This window comes from Condylura cristata, unplaced genomic scaffold, assembly GCF_000260355.1.
Source record: "Condylura cristata isolate star-nosed mole 26May11 unplaced genomic scaffold, ConCri1.0 scaffold00005, whole genome shotgun sequence".
In the NCBI taxonomy this organism is placed as follows: Eukaryota; Metazoa; Chordata; class Mammalia; order Eulipotyphla; family Talpidae; genus Condylura; species Condylura cristata.
Genome location: NW_004567106.1, coordinates 18,184,771 through 18,198,842, shown reverse-complemented (window position 1 = coordinate 18,198,842; position 14,072 = coordinate 18,184,771). Strand labels below are relative to the sequence as shown.

At 32.6% G+C, this 14,072-nt stretch overlaps 1 protein-coding gene across 1 annotated transcript in view; it reads left to right on the top strand.

Annotated features, from left to right (window-relative positions):
* DGKB (diacylglycerol kinase, beta 90kDa) overlaps nt 1-14,072 on the top strand; it is a 554,412-nt gene that overhangs the window by 183,573 nt on the left and 356,767 nt on the right. Inside the window, exon 17 of the mRNA XM_004676734.1 lies at nt 1,963-2,037. Coding sequence (XP_004676791.1) covers nt 1,963-2,037 — 75 coding nt within the window. The remainder of the gene's footprint in view (nt 1-1,962; nt 2,038-14,072) is intronic.

Here is a 14,072-nt window from a genome sequence, read left to right as displayed (position 1 = left end):
TTTTTTTTTTTTTAAGATTAGTTTATTTATGTATACAGAACTGGGGTACAGACTAGATGTGCAGGGGCAGTGAGAGGATTCACCAGAGACAGAGTGGGGAGCCAAACAGGCAGATTGCTGAAATACACTGCTGAGGGGAGCAGCATGCTATCCAGGAGAGGTATGCTGCACCATGTGGGTTACCTCTGGGGCTGGAGATCGAACTCGCAATGAAGCAGCTGTGGCTTGTTGCAGGGCTGCGCTTTAACCTGCTGCGCCACCAGGGAGGGTCAGAAGTCATTTTTAAGTAGATTCTAAGTAGTTGTTTGCAGATGACCTCCAGAGTTGAAGTGTCTGGATGTCCCTTGGCCATCCCAGAAGGAACACCCAGAAAGTACTTGTTTACAGATGAAAGAAGAAAGATAATTTGTAAAGGGATGTCGTATCTATCTGGCAACCAGGAGATATTTAGTGATATTACAGTTGAAAGGGAAGAAGAGGAACGATGACAGATAAACAAGTTTAGATATAATATTTTATACTATAAGCAGCATATTAGTGGGAACTTTTCAATATAGTAAAAATACGGTTGTACTTCAAAGGCAGAATATAGAGGTGGGTAGATAAGAATTTTATAGAACTGTTGAGAGAACAGTGAAGCCATGTGATAGAATAGCCAGCTCTGATGAACTTTACCACTAATAGGGTTCAAATGCCAGAGAAAGGGTACTATTGAGAATGACTCTCTAAGACCCTTCTTCAAACAGAACTTAATATAATTAATCATTATCAGACTATAAGGGTTATTGAGAATTAGAAAGTGGGGGGTGTTATAAGCAAATATTACACAGTGAATTTATAACATACCTAGTCCTATCAGTGAACATAGTGTGAATGTTTTTATAAAATATATAGAGTAATAAGAACTAATTTGAAAAACTATCCTATCACTTAATATTTTTTCTATAAATTTCAGCTATGTATGCTATAGATGTGTACTTAGAATCTCACCTGTTGCATTTGTTATATGAAGATTATTTATTTCAGGAAAAATGAGTTATTTCATATGTGCTTATGGAACAGTTTAGCAGTTTTGTGTGCTTCCAGCTTGCTGGAAAATCAGTATTATTATTTATCTGAAGTTATGAGGCTGATGAAGGGTGATACTACAGAGGTCATTTTCTTTGCTTCCAAACTTACTTATACAAAGTGCAAAATCCCACTCTGCATGGGATAATTTTCATCTCTCTTAGTCTGATATAAAATCTATGCATTTTATAGCTTTCATCTATTAAGAAAAAGATATTTATGTAATTCATACTGATGTTTTAAAATATTTATTTGTAATCTTTTCTCTAACAATCATAAGCAAGATAGAGAATATTCTAAATTCATATACAAGTTAGGTGTGCATATCATTATCTCTTATTTATAAGCTTTGTTACCTATCTAAGGTAGATAGCTATTATCTTTTTCTAGTGAATTCTTTTTTATTGTGGTAACATTGATTTATATCACTGTGTATGTTTTAGGAGTAACTGCTCACTTATTCAAATGTATGCTTACATAGATAATTTTTTTTATTATGCAGATAGCATTTGTTTATAAACTGTTAATTCAGAAGTATAGAATCATACCTCTTTAGGTATATGTTATCATACCACACCAACCATCTAAAAAAGACCAATAATTTTCTACCATATCCATTGTCTCTCCTTTTCCTTTTGCTCTTCTCACCTCTTCTCTCTCTGTCCAGTGATACCTGGACACCTAAATTTTAGAGTAAGATTTCTAGGATTTGTTGTTTTTTTTTTTTTAGCCTCTTTATTTTTATTTTTTAAGACCCACTCATTTCTAGTGAGCTACTACTAATATTGCTTAATTACAGACATAAATAATTACAGTACTGTTAAGGGGTAATGTTTATTTTGAAATTTGAGAGTAACACTAAATTACTTTTTTCTCTTATTTTCTTATTTATAGAATTTACAGAAAATTCCAATATCTACTAAATCCTCGTCAGGTTTACAGCCTTGCTGGAAGTGGACCAATGCCAGGGTAAGTCCAACGATAGTATCATTGTCATTAACTCATTTCCTACTAATGAACTAAATAAGCACCATAACATAGAAATACTTTTATTTGAAAATAGCAATCATATAGTATAAAGTAAAAGTATCAAGTATCAGCTACATAAGTTAAGGCAGAGCAGATGCTATTTTTCTAAATAGCCTTTTCAAGCATTTCCTCCATTCTCAATTTTGTGAAGCAGTCCTAATACTAGTATTAATACTAATAATAACCACATAGCCTGGGGTTTTTAAACTTCATTTATTTAGAGAACTATTATTTTACTTTTCTTTGCTTGTGAAATATAGGATACATATCTACTGCAGAGCAAAAGAAAAGCTAGCTAACAAATAGTAGACAACATTTAATTTACCACTTAAAGTTCTGATTAATATCACTTATACAAGATAATTTATTTTTAATAATGAAGAAGTCATATCATAATTTTATATGATTTTTATAAGTTTTGTATGTGTTTTATATAATTTTTGTGTGATTTCAACACATCACAAGTATGTACTAAAGTAAAGCACCATGCATGTGTTCTGATTAATTAATTAATTAATTAATGTCATCTTTTTCTACTAATTTTTTTCTCTCAATTAAAAAGAGAATAAACATTACCTTGGTTTTGTGAGGGAGGGGAACTTGATGGACAGTCCTAGTCCTGTCAAGTTTATATGTTAGTTGCTTGTGTCATTGAGGCCAGTGGGGTTCTCTAACCAACCTGTGGATGGGAGGTGAATTCATGAAGGAAATCAACACTTGGTTTTCATCGTAGTCCATTGAGTGAGCATCTCTCCTTTTCTGAACATATAGTTGGAAAATAGATATTCCAGTCAACATATTGTTAGTACTAAACACGTTTCCAGAAAAACCTAGTAAAATGTAGACAACCCAGGGTAATCTATCCAGTCTCAAGTCCTCTCTAAACATATCTCTGGATGTAACTGATTTCTCCTTTTTTTTTTTTTAATCCATTTGGTCTCAATATATAGAAACCCAAGGAGAAAATTATAATTTAGCTGTAATATGGATTTGATTAAATGGTAATTTTAATAATATAAAAGTAAAATATGTGTAATGTCTATTGTCCTGGTTTTGCAACTGCTTGAAGGTTGTAGCTGAAACATATAATATTTCTTCTCCCTGTATGTTGGCTGCTTGGAAATGTTTGCCAGTGTAGTGGTTCAAATATTTTCTCCCAATAGGTCTGAGACATTAGTGACATTGTTTGGGTTTGGCTTACTTAAGAAAATCATACTTTCCTTGACTGATAGATGTGACAGCACATGACATTACTAATGTTTATCAAATATTTTTAGGCCTTATTCTAGGCACTTGATTTGTATTTCAGTTATTTTCACCATATGTATGAAGAGTGGTCATGCAATTTTCTCTAATAATAAATTGTTGGTGGGAAGTAGATTTTCCAGTTTCTTTCCCTTTGCTAAAGTTACATTCCATATTCTGGATAATAGCTTTCATTAAGTCACATCACCAAGTAAAGGCAGAGAGAGTGAGCCCCGACTCCCACCACAATTACCTATCCATGATCTCCATAAAAGGGGTGGTATATGTTTCTAGGGTTTTGTTACCTCATGTAACTGATGATGCAATTAGAGATCCTATTTTTCCTCCTTTCCCTTTATATAGTGGAGAATATGTTTCTCCTTGGAAATCATAGTCAGTTATACCAAATAACAAGATATCTTCATCTTTTTATCTGCTGCTATCAAAAATGTCTAGGTGTCAGTTTCAGCCTCTAATTCAATGAAAACTTTATCATCTTATATAGTAGAATTCCTATGTGTTTGTTGTTAAAACATTAAATCATAAGATTTTAAAAGAGAATGGAAGGCAAACTATTTATAAATAAATATATTACTCAGTATTCTTCAGATAAAGCCAGTAACATATATGGAGAAGTATTTATTATAATAAATTAACTCACATGTTAATGGAGGCTGATTTCTCCTGTTTGCAAAGGCTGGAAAATTATTGTATACCAGAAGAGTAAGTATTTCACTATGGCTCTCCGATTGGGGAATTCAATTTCTTGGGGTAGGGTTAGCCCTTTGTTTTATTCAGTCCCTCAGATAATTACATAAGGCCCACTTCCATTATATAAGACAACCTGCATTATACAGTCATGTAAAAAGAACAAAAAATAAACAGTAATAATAATTTCTGGTAAGCTATCTAGGTGCCTTGTGGCCAAATTGACACATAAAATTAACCATCACAGTATTTCCAGACCGTGCTTAGTGAATTGTGTGAAGCAGTACCATAAAATTCAGGGCATGGGCTACAGCTGTTTGTTGGTACATCATGTAAGTGCTTGCTCTGAATCAGTGACTAAATTTTCAGTAAAATGTTCCCAAGTGCTACTGACTGCTTGCTTCTCTTTGATAATATATATGAGAAGTCCTTTAAGTCTCAGAGGTCATCAACTCGCTGTTTTTCTTTCTCCTCTGTGAGATGAATCCTTGAAAGGAGAAAGCCATATTTGAGACACTGCAATAGTACACAAAACATTCAGTAGGTCGATTGCTATGATCATTGAAAGGCATAATGGGAAGGAAAAATAAATTCAATTGCTAAAACAAATGTCTAGTAGCGTTAGTATAAATGGCTGTAGTTGCATTATGGAATGGGCCCAGTAAATTTAGACTACCTCTAAGACACTGGCTTCTGTTCCCTTGAGGTACAGTAACATATTGGAATGCACTAATTGGTTCCTTTGATGACAATTGACTATTCCAGAGTCAGTAATTATCCTTCTTGTTGAAGATAAATTAATGTTTATCTATTCCATAACCTCCACCCCTTCTAATGTAAACATGAGGATTTTGAATACTCACTGGGCGTAATTTTAAAAAAATGCTGACTGGCATTCAAAAGGGACTTTTATAGCCCCAACTATAGGCCCATTCCAGGAAACTCACTTATCTTAATAGTTTTTTCATCACTAAATTTCCATCCTGTGTTTTCTGTTTCTTGTGTGAGACCTGTTATTGAGAGTACTGTTGAATTGGTGTTCCTTAAGCTCTGGATATCACTCTCTTCAAAAAGGCAGACAGAACATTTTATTGTCTAAAATACTGCTCACTCATCACATTCTATCTTTCCTATCCTCAAATTTCCCATTATATATTTGTACAGAAGTCTTTCTGAGCTACTTTGGATATGTCATGGAGGAGCATTGGTAAATCAGTCTTCCCTAAAAAATGAGGATGGCTAAATTCCTCCAAGGACATTGGTATATACTGAAGGAGTGGAGAATATAGCCATATTCACAATATTTGAGAGTGGATCTAGACATTTGAATCTCATAAAATCTCTTCAGTTTATTATGTGCAGGCATCATCGTGAATCTTTAATTTGGTCTGTAATATGTGTCATAGGACATATTAATATGCTACAAGTGGGGTAACCTCTCAATTAAATCTGCAATAAACCCTGCAATTCATAGCCAACCATTTGTCCTGTACACTATTATTTTTGCAGGTCACCACTTATGAATGAATTAACAGCTCATTTTTTATCTATCTGAAGATAAAAATTCAGATTCAAATTCCAAAGAAGAACGTTCTTATTGTCCTAGCTTTGCCATTGTTTAGATGGACACAGTTGGTTCGCTTGTTTGATTTTGCTTCCAAAATTTATTCAACATTATATTTCCCCACAATCAAATAAGGCCAAAACAACGGATGCTTCAAATGAGCATTTTTTCTTATCTATAATAACTTTTGTATTTCTTATGTAAAGCATAGTTCATGTATTTGTCCATTTTTTTGTTTTGATTAGTTTGCCTTTTTTACGTTGCCTTTTAGGATCCCATTGCATTAGTATTAAAATCATGTTATTTATCTTGCAAACGTTTTCTTCTAGTTCATTCTACTTTATGTTTTACCTTTTAAATTTGAAATTTTTATCTGCTAATTTTCTGCTGAATGATTTCTTGAGTATATATGTTTGAGAAGACATTTCCTCAAGTCAACATTATTGAAATGTCCTTTGTAACCTTTTATTACTTTTATATTTTGTTTAAAATTTTTGGCACTAGTCTCTGAAGATTGCTTTTCTTAAAGGCGCAGTGACATATTAGTATAATGGGTAGAACATTTTCTTCTCCAGATTGAAATCTAGTTGTTCCAACATTTTTTTTTTTAGTTTATTTTTACATCATTTTGTACATTTTTTTTTTCATCTCAATTGTAATCCCCGCGGGTTTTGTTCCAACAAAATTTTAACATGGCTTTGAACTACCTTCATTTATGATTATATATGTACGTATGTATGTGTATATGATATATTATACAAAAATATACATTATATATGTCATATACATAACATATACCATATACCTGATATAAGTATACATTATGTAAGTATACCCTTTTCTTCACTAATCTGCTTTTTCATTCTTATGACAGACTCTTTTATTTACTGTAACTCCTCAAAATTTAGCCAATGCATTAATGTCTTGTGTGTTTAAGATAGGAATGTGAATGAAAATTTCTCTTCTTTTATTTTGTTTTAATTTATTTTTTATTCACTCTTCATTTTGTGCCTTTTCCCATCTCATTTCTTGTCACTTCGTGAGTACTTTGGAATTACCCTCTCTAATATCCATGCTTTCTCTGGTCCTCTCTGATATCCAGGGACAGACATGCATTTTGTTCCTCTATCATCTTGGAGGCAAATGCCAAGGATAGCTGCCCTGAAAGGGAATTCTGGCCTGGCTGTGCTGTAATCCTCTTAATCCCCATGATTGACCTGCTCACTTCTTATAATTCCTCCCATCCCTGTTCCTAGTGGTGTTGGCCCTGGTTATGGGTCTGTTGGGAGAGTTCCTTTTCAAAGTCTTGTTTTGTAAATAGTTCCATTGTAAGGTCTCTCTACAAACTTAATAATTGTGACTTAATTCTATCTCTTTCTGGTTGATTGATCTTCAGTGCTACTAAACACACACACACACACACACACACACACAGCCAACTTAAGCCTGACACTTTTCATTCTTTTGCTTCCATTTCCACTCTTTACCATAACAGATATTTCAATCTTTTTTTATGTATCTCAATTCTCACCCTATATTTATATTTTCTTCCCTGACACTTTGTTAATAGAGCAGAAGCATTTCCTAGTAAAATGAAAATATGGTTCTCCCTAGTGTAATTATATAAAATTTATTTAAATCTATAAATAACAAAAAAATATCATTTTAAAATATTTAAGTAAAATATTTGTTGACTTGAAATAAAAGTTAAATTTTTTAATCTATAGAGATTATTTTTCAGATTGATCAGCATAGTAAGGTATAAAGAATTGTTTGTAAGATAGGTGCTTTATAGGTGTTTCATCTATGTGAATTAAATGTGAAACATAATTTAAAAATTAAATTTTGCGATCAACCTACAGGTTCACATATTCTTTGTTGTACTCATCTCCATAGTGAAGCCTCATAATATATTCTCCTATTAAAATAAATGTTTAACTTAGAAAAAACATAACATATTCCACATATATTATTTTCTTAATTTAACATAGCATATAACAAAGTTTCTACCATATCATCATTAATCAGATATCTCTCTGGATTCAAAACTTGTGACCTATTACATATCTCTCTTACTATGAATCTTGTTATGTCAGAGCACTGAGCAAAATTCGCAAAGGCTATGCAACCGTTCATCAAAATTCAGTCCGACTCTACTGGAAGTATCAAGGATAAAATATCATCACTTTGTTAATGTAAAAATGAAGCACTCAACTCACACTTTCAATTCTATGATTAGTCATAAAATATGATGCAGATGATTTTGCAACCTCCTCCCCCATTATATGTGTGAGCATAATTCTGTTTCTGCCTTCATCACTAGAGCGATTGAGTTTAAACTTTGATTTATATTTCTGTATTAAAGATAGTCAGGTTAGTAACAGTAAGAAAACCATAACATGCTGCTGCAAATAACAAAGTCATATAATTGCTTGCCTTGCAGAATTCCATTTGGGCTAATCCTCCACTGGGCTATTAGAGCTTATAGTACTATCCATGTATATCAACCAACTGAGTGTGACTTTAAAAATGTTGGAAAATCTGTTTTTATTATTCATTTCATGAAGAAAGGAATAGTAATTGGCTGAAGAGAAATAATTAGAGATGTGTGTATTATTTTTAAAATTCATTATGTACTGAAATCCATTAATACTCAAAAACAAAACAATAAAAAAGCCCACATTTTCTTTCTCCAGAGCTAGCTGTTGAAAATAACCTATTGATTTGCATATATTCACTAACCTGTCCTTATTTTTTTACAAAATGAAGTTTCTCATAAATGGTATAAGTGATTTTATTTAAATACCCCAATTACAGTTATCTAAAACTTAACAGCAAGCTCCTTGGTACAACTTAACCATCAGAGTTAATCAGTAAAAAAGACAGTGTTTACTAGTGAATGGGAATAAGAAAACTTATGATAACTAATTATCTCAGAATCCTTTAAAAATGATGATGTGGCCCTCCCTGGTGACACAGGAGGTTAAAGCACAGCAGGAGATCGATCCCCGCCTGCCCCAGAGGTGACCCACATGGCATGGTAGACCTCTCCTGACCGGCCTGCTGCTCCCCTCAGCAGTGTACTTAGTAGCTTTGCCTGTCCTGCACCCCATCCTGCCTCTGGTGAATCCTTTCACCACCCCTGCACCTCTGATCTGTTTCTATATGCATAAATAAATCTTTAAAAATACTATGATGTAGTAACTACTTCTATATTTAATTAGAAAAATAACAATGGTGAGTGCATAATTACATACAAAGTGATGATAGCTTGTCAAAAAAGATAGCAATATAAATTGACTTATCATATATTTATTCGTTGACTTCCAGATGCCAGACAACAGTTAACATTGCCAATCAGTTTTGAACAAGAGACAATACTTTATGCTCTTGTGTCTGTTTTTTTTAGATATTAAAAAATACTTTACATATAATATATATTTTAATATTTTAGTGGACAGAACACGAATAAAAATATATGTATATCAGCAGAAAAGGTGAGCAGCAAACACATTGGTAGTGCATGTTATGTGAGGGAAGAACTCACAGTGTACACCATGGAGATATAGGAACCAGTCATTTGGTTACCTCACAGGAGAAAATTTTTTTGAATTTCATATATATATGTATAACCTCATATATATATATATATTTGCATAGTTCTTCATTTTATACATTTTTTTCACCTCATAGAAATTTAAGGAGGAGTGAGAAGCAAGAGAAACACATTATGATAGGAAAATATTTGACATGATTGGAGGTCATTAGCAAGGCCAGCTGGCCAGTGCAGATCATGGTAGGATATTCAGATGCCCTGAGGGGTCAGATTACATGATCACATATTTCAATATATTTCAGTTACACAGGACTCTGCTGGTTTATTTTTAGTAGTCTTACTATCTAGCCCAATTTAGTATTTGCCTAAGATGTTTACAGATAAACATATACATACAAAGTTGAGTAAATAGACAAATTAGCTGTGTCAGTGGAGATTTTGGTATATCACAGATTTTATGTATGTGAAATATAGGTGAGGAAGATGTGCAATCCTATCTAGTGTAACTAGGTAGTTTGAAATCTAGTGTAACTACTGGTAGTTCTAATTCTCACCAGTGGTTTTTAAAAATTAAATGTGTAGTTTTGCAACTATAGGTATTAATGTTTTATAGTACTTTTTTTATTTTTCAGTAAAATCTTTTAGCAAAAATTAGCTCAAAGACAAAACTGCAAATTAAATGAAAATGTTAGAATTTCTACTTTATATTAAGAGTTCTTGAATACATGACATACAAAATATTTATCAACATTTACAATCACCGCTAGGAGCTTTGGTGATATCACTGACGACATGTAATCCATAAGCACAAAGATGCTAAAAAGTCTCTGTATTAGCTTCAAAATTAATAGCATAGTCTCTACTCAAAGGCAAATTTTTTTTTAAATTTTCTTTCTTAGGTAAGTTATAAAAGATGCTTTATTGTGTCAGTACATACTCAGGAGTGAGTGGGGACAGATTCAGAGAACCTTTAAGTCATTCATTTGAATTGTAGAAAATCCTTTTGCATATCATCCTTTGACACATGATTTTGCCTTTACATCACTAACTTTTACTTTAACATTCATATTCAAATTAACTCCATGTTCTTATATATGGTAATTGAAACAATGACTCTTAATATTTGCTTCATAAATTGAAGAATAATGAAAAGACCAAATAATGCCACTTTTATATCTAAAAAATAACAGTGATTTAAGTAGAAAGTGAGTTTACTGAAATAATGATTTGAATGCAGGCAATTTACAGACTAAATTTTTTTTAAAGTTTGTTTGAAAAAAGGGATAACATTATAATTGATGATAATATCATAAAGTCAGTTAAAAAGTTAAGCACTCATGGTTCAGTTATTTCTTTATGATAAGTTGAATGAATACAACCCTTAATGAGCAAACATGATAAAATTATGTTTCTTACTAAAGTTACAAAGAAATGAAAGTATATGCATTGATTGCTTGTAATGTGCTGTGTATGCAAATCATAATTGCTTTCAAAGAGACTTTAGTATTCTACTACTTAATATAATAGTCTTAATTCTTAGCTTGTTAACTTCTTGAAGAGTGTCCATGAATATACAGTAGACAAAATACTTAGTATCGATGATGGGAACTCTGGATATATCACTAACATGTGGAAACCATACTTCACTAATGTCACACCTATGGTCAGAGTTTTCTCTTTTTTATTAAGGACATAATGAAGTATTGAAAGCCTGTGGTTAATGTTGCTCCAACTAGGCACTCCCTGGTGGCTCAACAGCTTAAATTGCAGCACTATGAAGCTAGCTACAGCCACTTCACAGGAGTTTGATCCCTAGCCAGGAAGGTAACCCATGTGGTGTGGCAGACCTCTTCTGTCTCACCTGCTGCTCCCCTCAGCAGTGTACTTGGTTAATCTGCCTGTTGTGCTACCCACTCTGTGTCTGGTAATTCCTCTCAAAGACCCTTCACCTCTGGCCTGTACCCCAGTTCTGTATGCATAAATTCTGGGCCTTCCCTGGTGACACAATGGGTTAGGTCATAGTACTGCATGCTAGCCATAGCCACTTCAGTGTGAGTTCAATCCTTGACCCCGGGGGTGATCCACATGGCTTGGCAGATCGCTCCCCTCAGCAGTGTACTTCATTGATCTCTCTGTTCTGTTCCCCCCTCTGTCTCTGGTGAAGCCTCTCACCACCCCTGTACTTCTGACTTGTTCCTCAGTTCTGTATGAATAAATAAATAAATCTTAAAAAAACATGCTGCGCCAACTAGACTTATCCAGATTATACCGTGCTCTTCCACTTAAAATTCTAATACTCAAGATATTTGTAATTTTATGGCAGTGTTCTATAAGAGGCAATCAGCCTGTAAAATCTACAATTTGATCTCATCATCTCTCTTTATAAAAATATTGTTCAGATTGTTGTGTGAAAATAAGTCAAATATAATTTTCAATATATTAAGCAGTTAACTAAGATTTATATAATTTTATAATTGTACAGCTTTTGTGCATTATCTTCAATTTGCAATCTGAGATTGTTAAGTTCTCAATAAATATTTATATATATTTATAATGTATATATATTATATTTGATTTATAAAACCTACATATATACCATTTTGCCTTTTTTTCTTAAAAAGTATTCAGATTTTGTAATCATTACATTCTATAAAATCACTATTCACCCTACTCCTAATTTATTGCTCAGACATGACAGGAAGGAAATTATGTAAGCTTATTTTCATTACTTTAACTCTTATGAACTCATTGATATTCATACCCATGTTAACTTTATTATTGTTATTATCTCAGTGTACTAAGCCTCACTCCTCCTAAATGAGATATATTTAGATTCTGCTCTGGGTCCTCTCCTCATTTGAACACTACATTCATTTTACCCATTACTTCATTGGATATTGATCCTCTTCTGATGGTTCTTTACTAACCAAATTAACTCCTGTTAATATGTGTCCACTCTTCATTAGAGTGATTTGAATTCATTTATGAAAATATTTACAATGATTGATATGTTATAGTAAGTGCAACAGAAATGGATCCAGGTTACATCTCTGAGTCAAAGGGAATTGGAAGTAGAAAAACAATTCCCAGGTCATTGTAGACTTGCAAAAAATAAGCAACATGTGAAATTGACAGAACTCACAGTTTTAATTTGAAACAATGTAAAGCTTCTTACCATCTCAACTGGTTCTTTTTGTAAGTACACTCTTGATGCATTGGGTCTTTTTTCTACTTTTCCATCTCTTTTTCAGTGCAGTTTGGCTTTGCAGACACTGAGGAGGTGTTAATCAAATAAATACTCATTTGTTTTCAGCTTTCTTAAAAATCTCTTCTCCCTTCAATATTTGGAAATCAGTGCCTTCCATTTCTAATGTGGTACTTTTTATATACTTGGATATATTCTACATAGTTCACTTAATGTCACATTTGCTTAGAGTTGTATATTCAGAATTCCATTTATTTCTTAAGACTATTCCTCCATAATTTTGTAATAATATAATATTTATTGTGTTAATACCAGGATTATGGCAGACTTGTGGCAATGTTAAGAGTTAGTACTTTTGTCCATTTCAGATAAGGAAACTTGTGTTTAAATAATTTCTTAAATAATATTAATAATTAATAATAATTTCTTAAATAATTTAAAAGAGCAAAGCATGTCTTTATACTCCATCAGGATCCTTTTAACCTCAGGATGGTGTTTCCTCTTCATTTTCTTCCAGGTTTTACTTCGGAATATCTTCCTTTATATAAAATTTCTCTCTGTAGTCCCACAGATTTATTTATCATCTTAAATAACAATTCCATATTAAAGTACTATAGATATCTAATATTATACATATATACTACTAAACTTATTTTCTCACACTTCCCAAATTTTAATCTCTTAATTTGAGAAATGGAAAGACCATTGATTTTCTCATCCCCAATGCATTATTTCATGCTGCAACCATTTCTCATCTAATTGCATTCTTAGTGTACTATATCCACTGTTTTTTTGCATGTTTACTTCACTTAAATCATATTCATGCCTGTCCCTCAAATCATCAGCAAAGTAACATCTTCAGAATTCAGCTCAAATGTCATCTAAATACAGTATTTTATGATTATGAATTATTATACTATGAATTGAATCCATCCAATTATAATGCAGAAAAATCTTACATCTATACAGAAAATGACTTTAGCAGTTGTTTTTTTTTATTATTATTTAGTTATTTGTCCCTTAAACATTGTATTGATGTCTGTATATATACTCTTAAAAGGATTATTTTCCAAGTAACAAAGTTATAAAATAAGACCTTTATGGGCCCTCCCTGGTGACACAGCAAGTTAAAGTACAGCACTAAGAAGGTAAAGCCACTTCCACAAGAGTTCTATCCCCGCCTGCCCCAGAGGTGACCACATGGCGTGGCAGACCTCTCCTGATCCTCCCGCTGCTCCCGTCAGCAGTGTACTTCGTCAGTCAACCTGTTCTGTATGCACAAATAAATAAATCTTAAAAAAAAAAGACCTTTACAAAAGTGTTGAACTATATTAATGAAATTGTGAACAGCTTCAAAAAAAAGTTGACTATTTTAGCTACTTCATTTTATTCATTCCAAAATGACTTGAGACTTTGACATATCTTTTAATACATTTAAATTTTGAGAATTATGTGGACTAGGCAAAAAAGGAACAGATATTTAGCCCATATTACAAAGTCTGTGTTTATTGACTTTTTTCTCAGCTTTTATACACAGGAGTAAGCATTAAAATTATTTAGTCATTTATGTATAGGTATCCCAGAATAATCTTTTATTTTATATTCCACTTTGTTATTTCTCTTTTTCTCTCTTCTTTCCTCGCTCCTTTTGAGCTAAAACACACACACGCACACACATAATCTTTTGTGATTTTCAG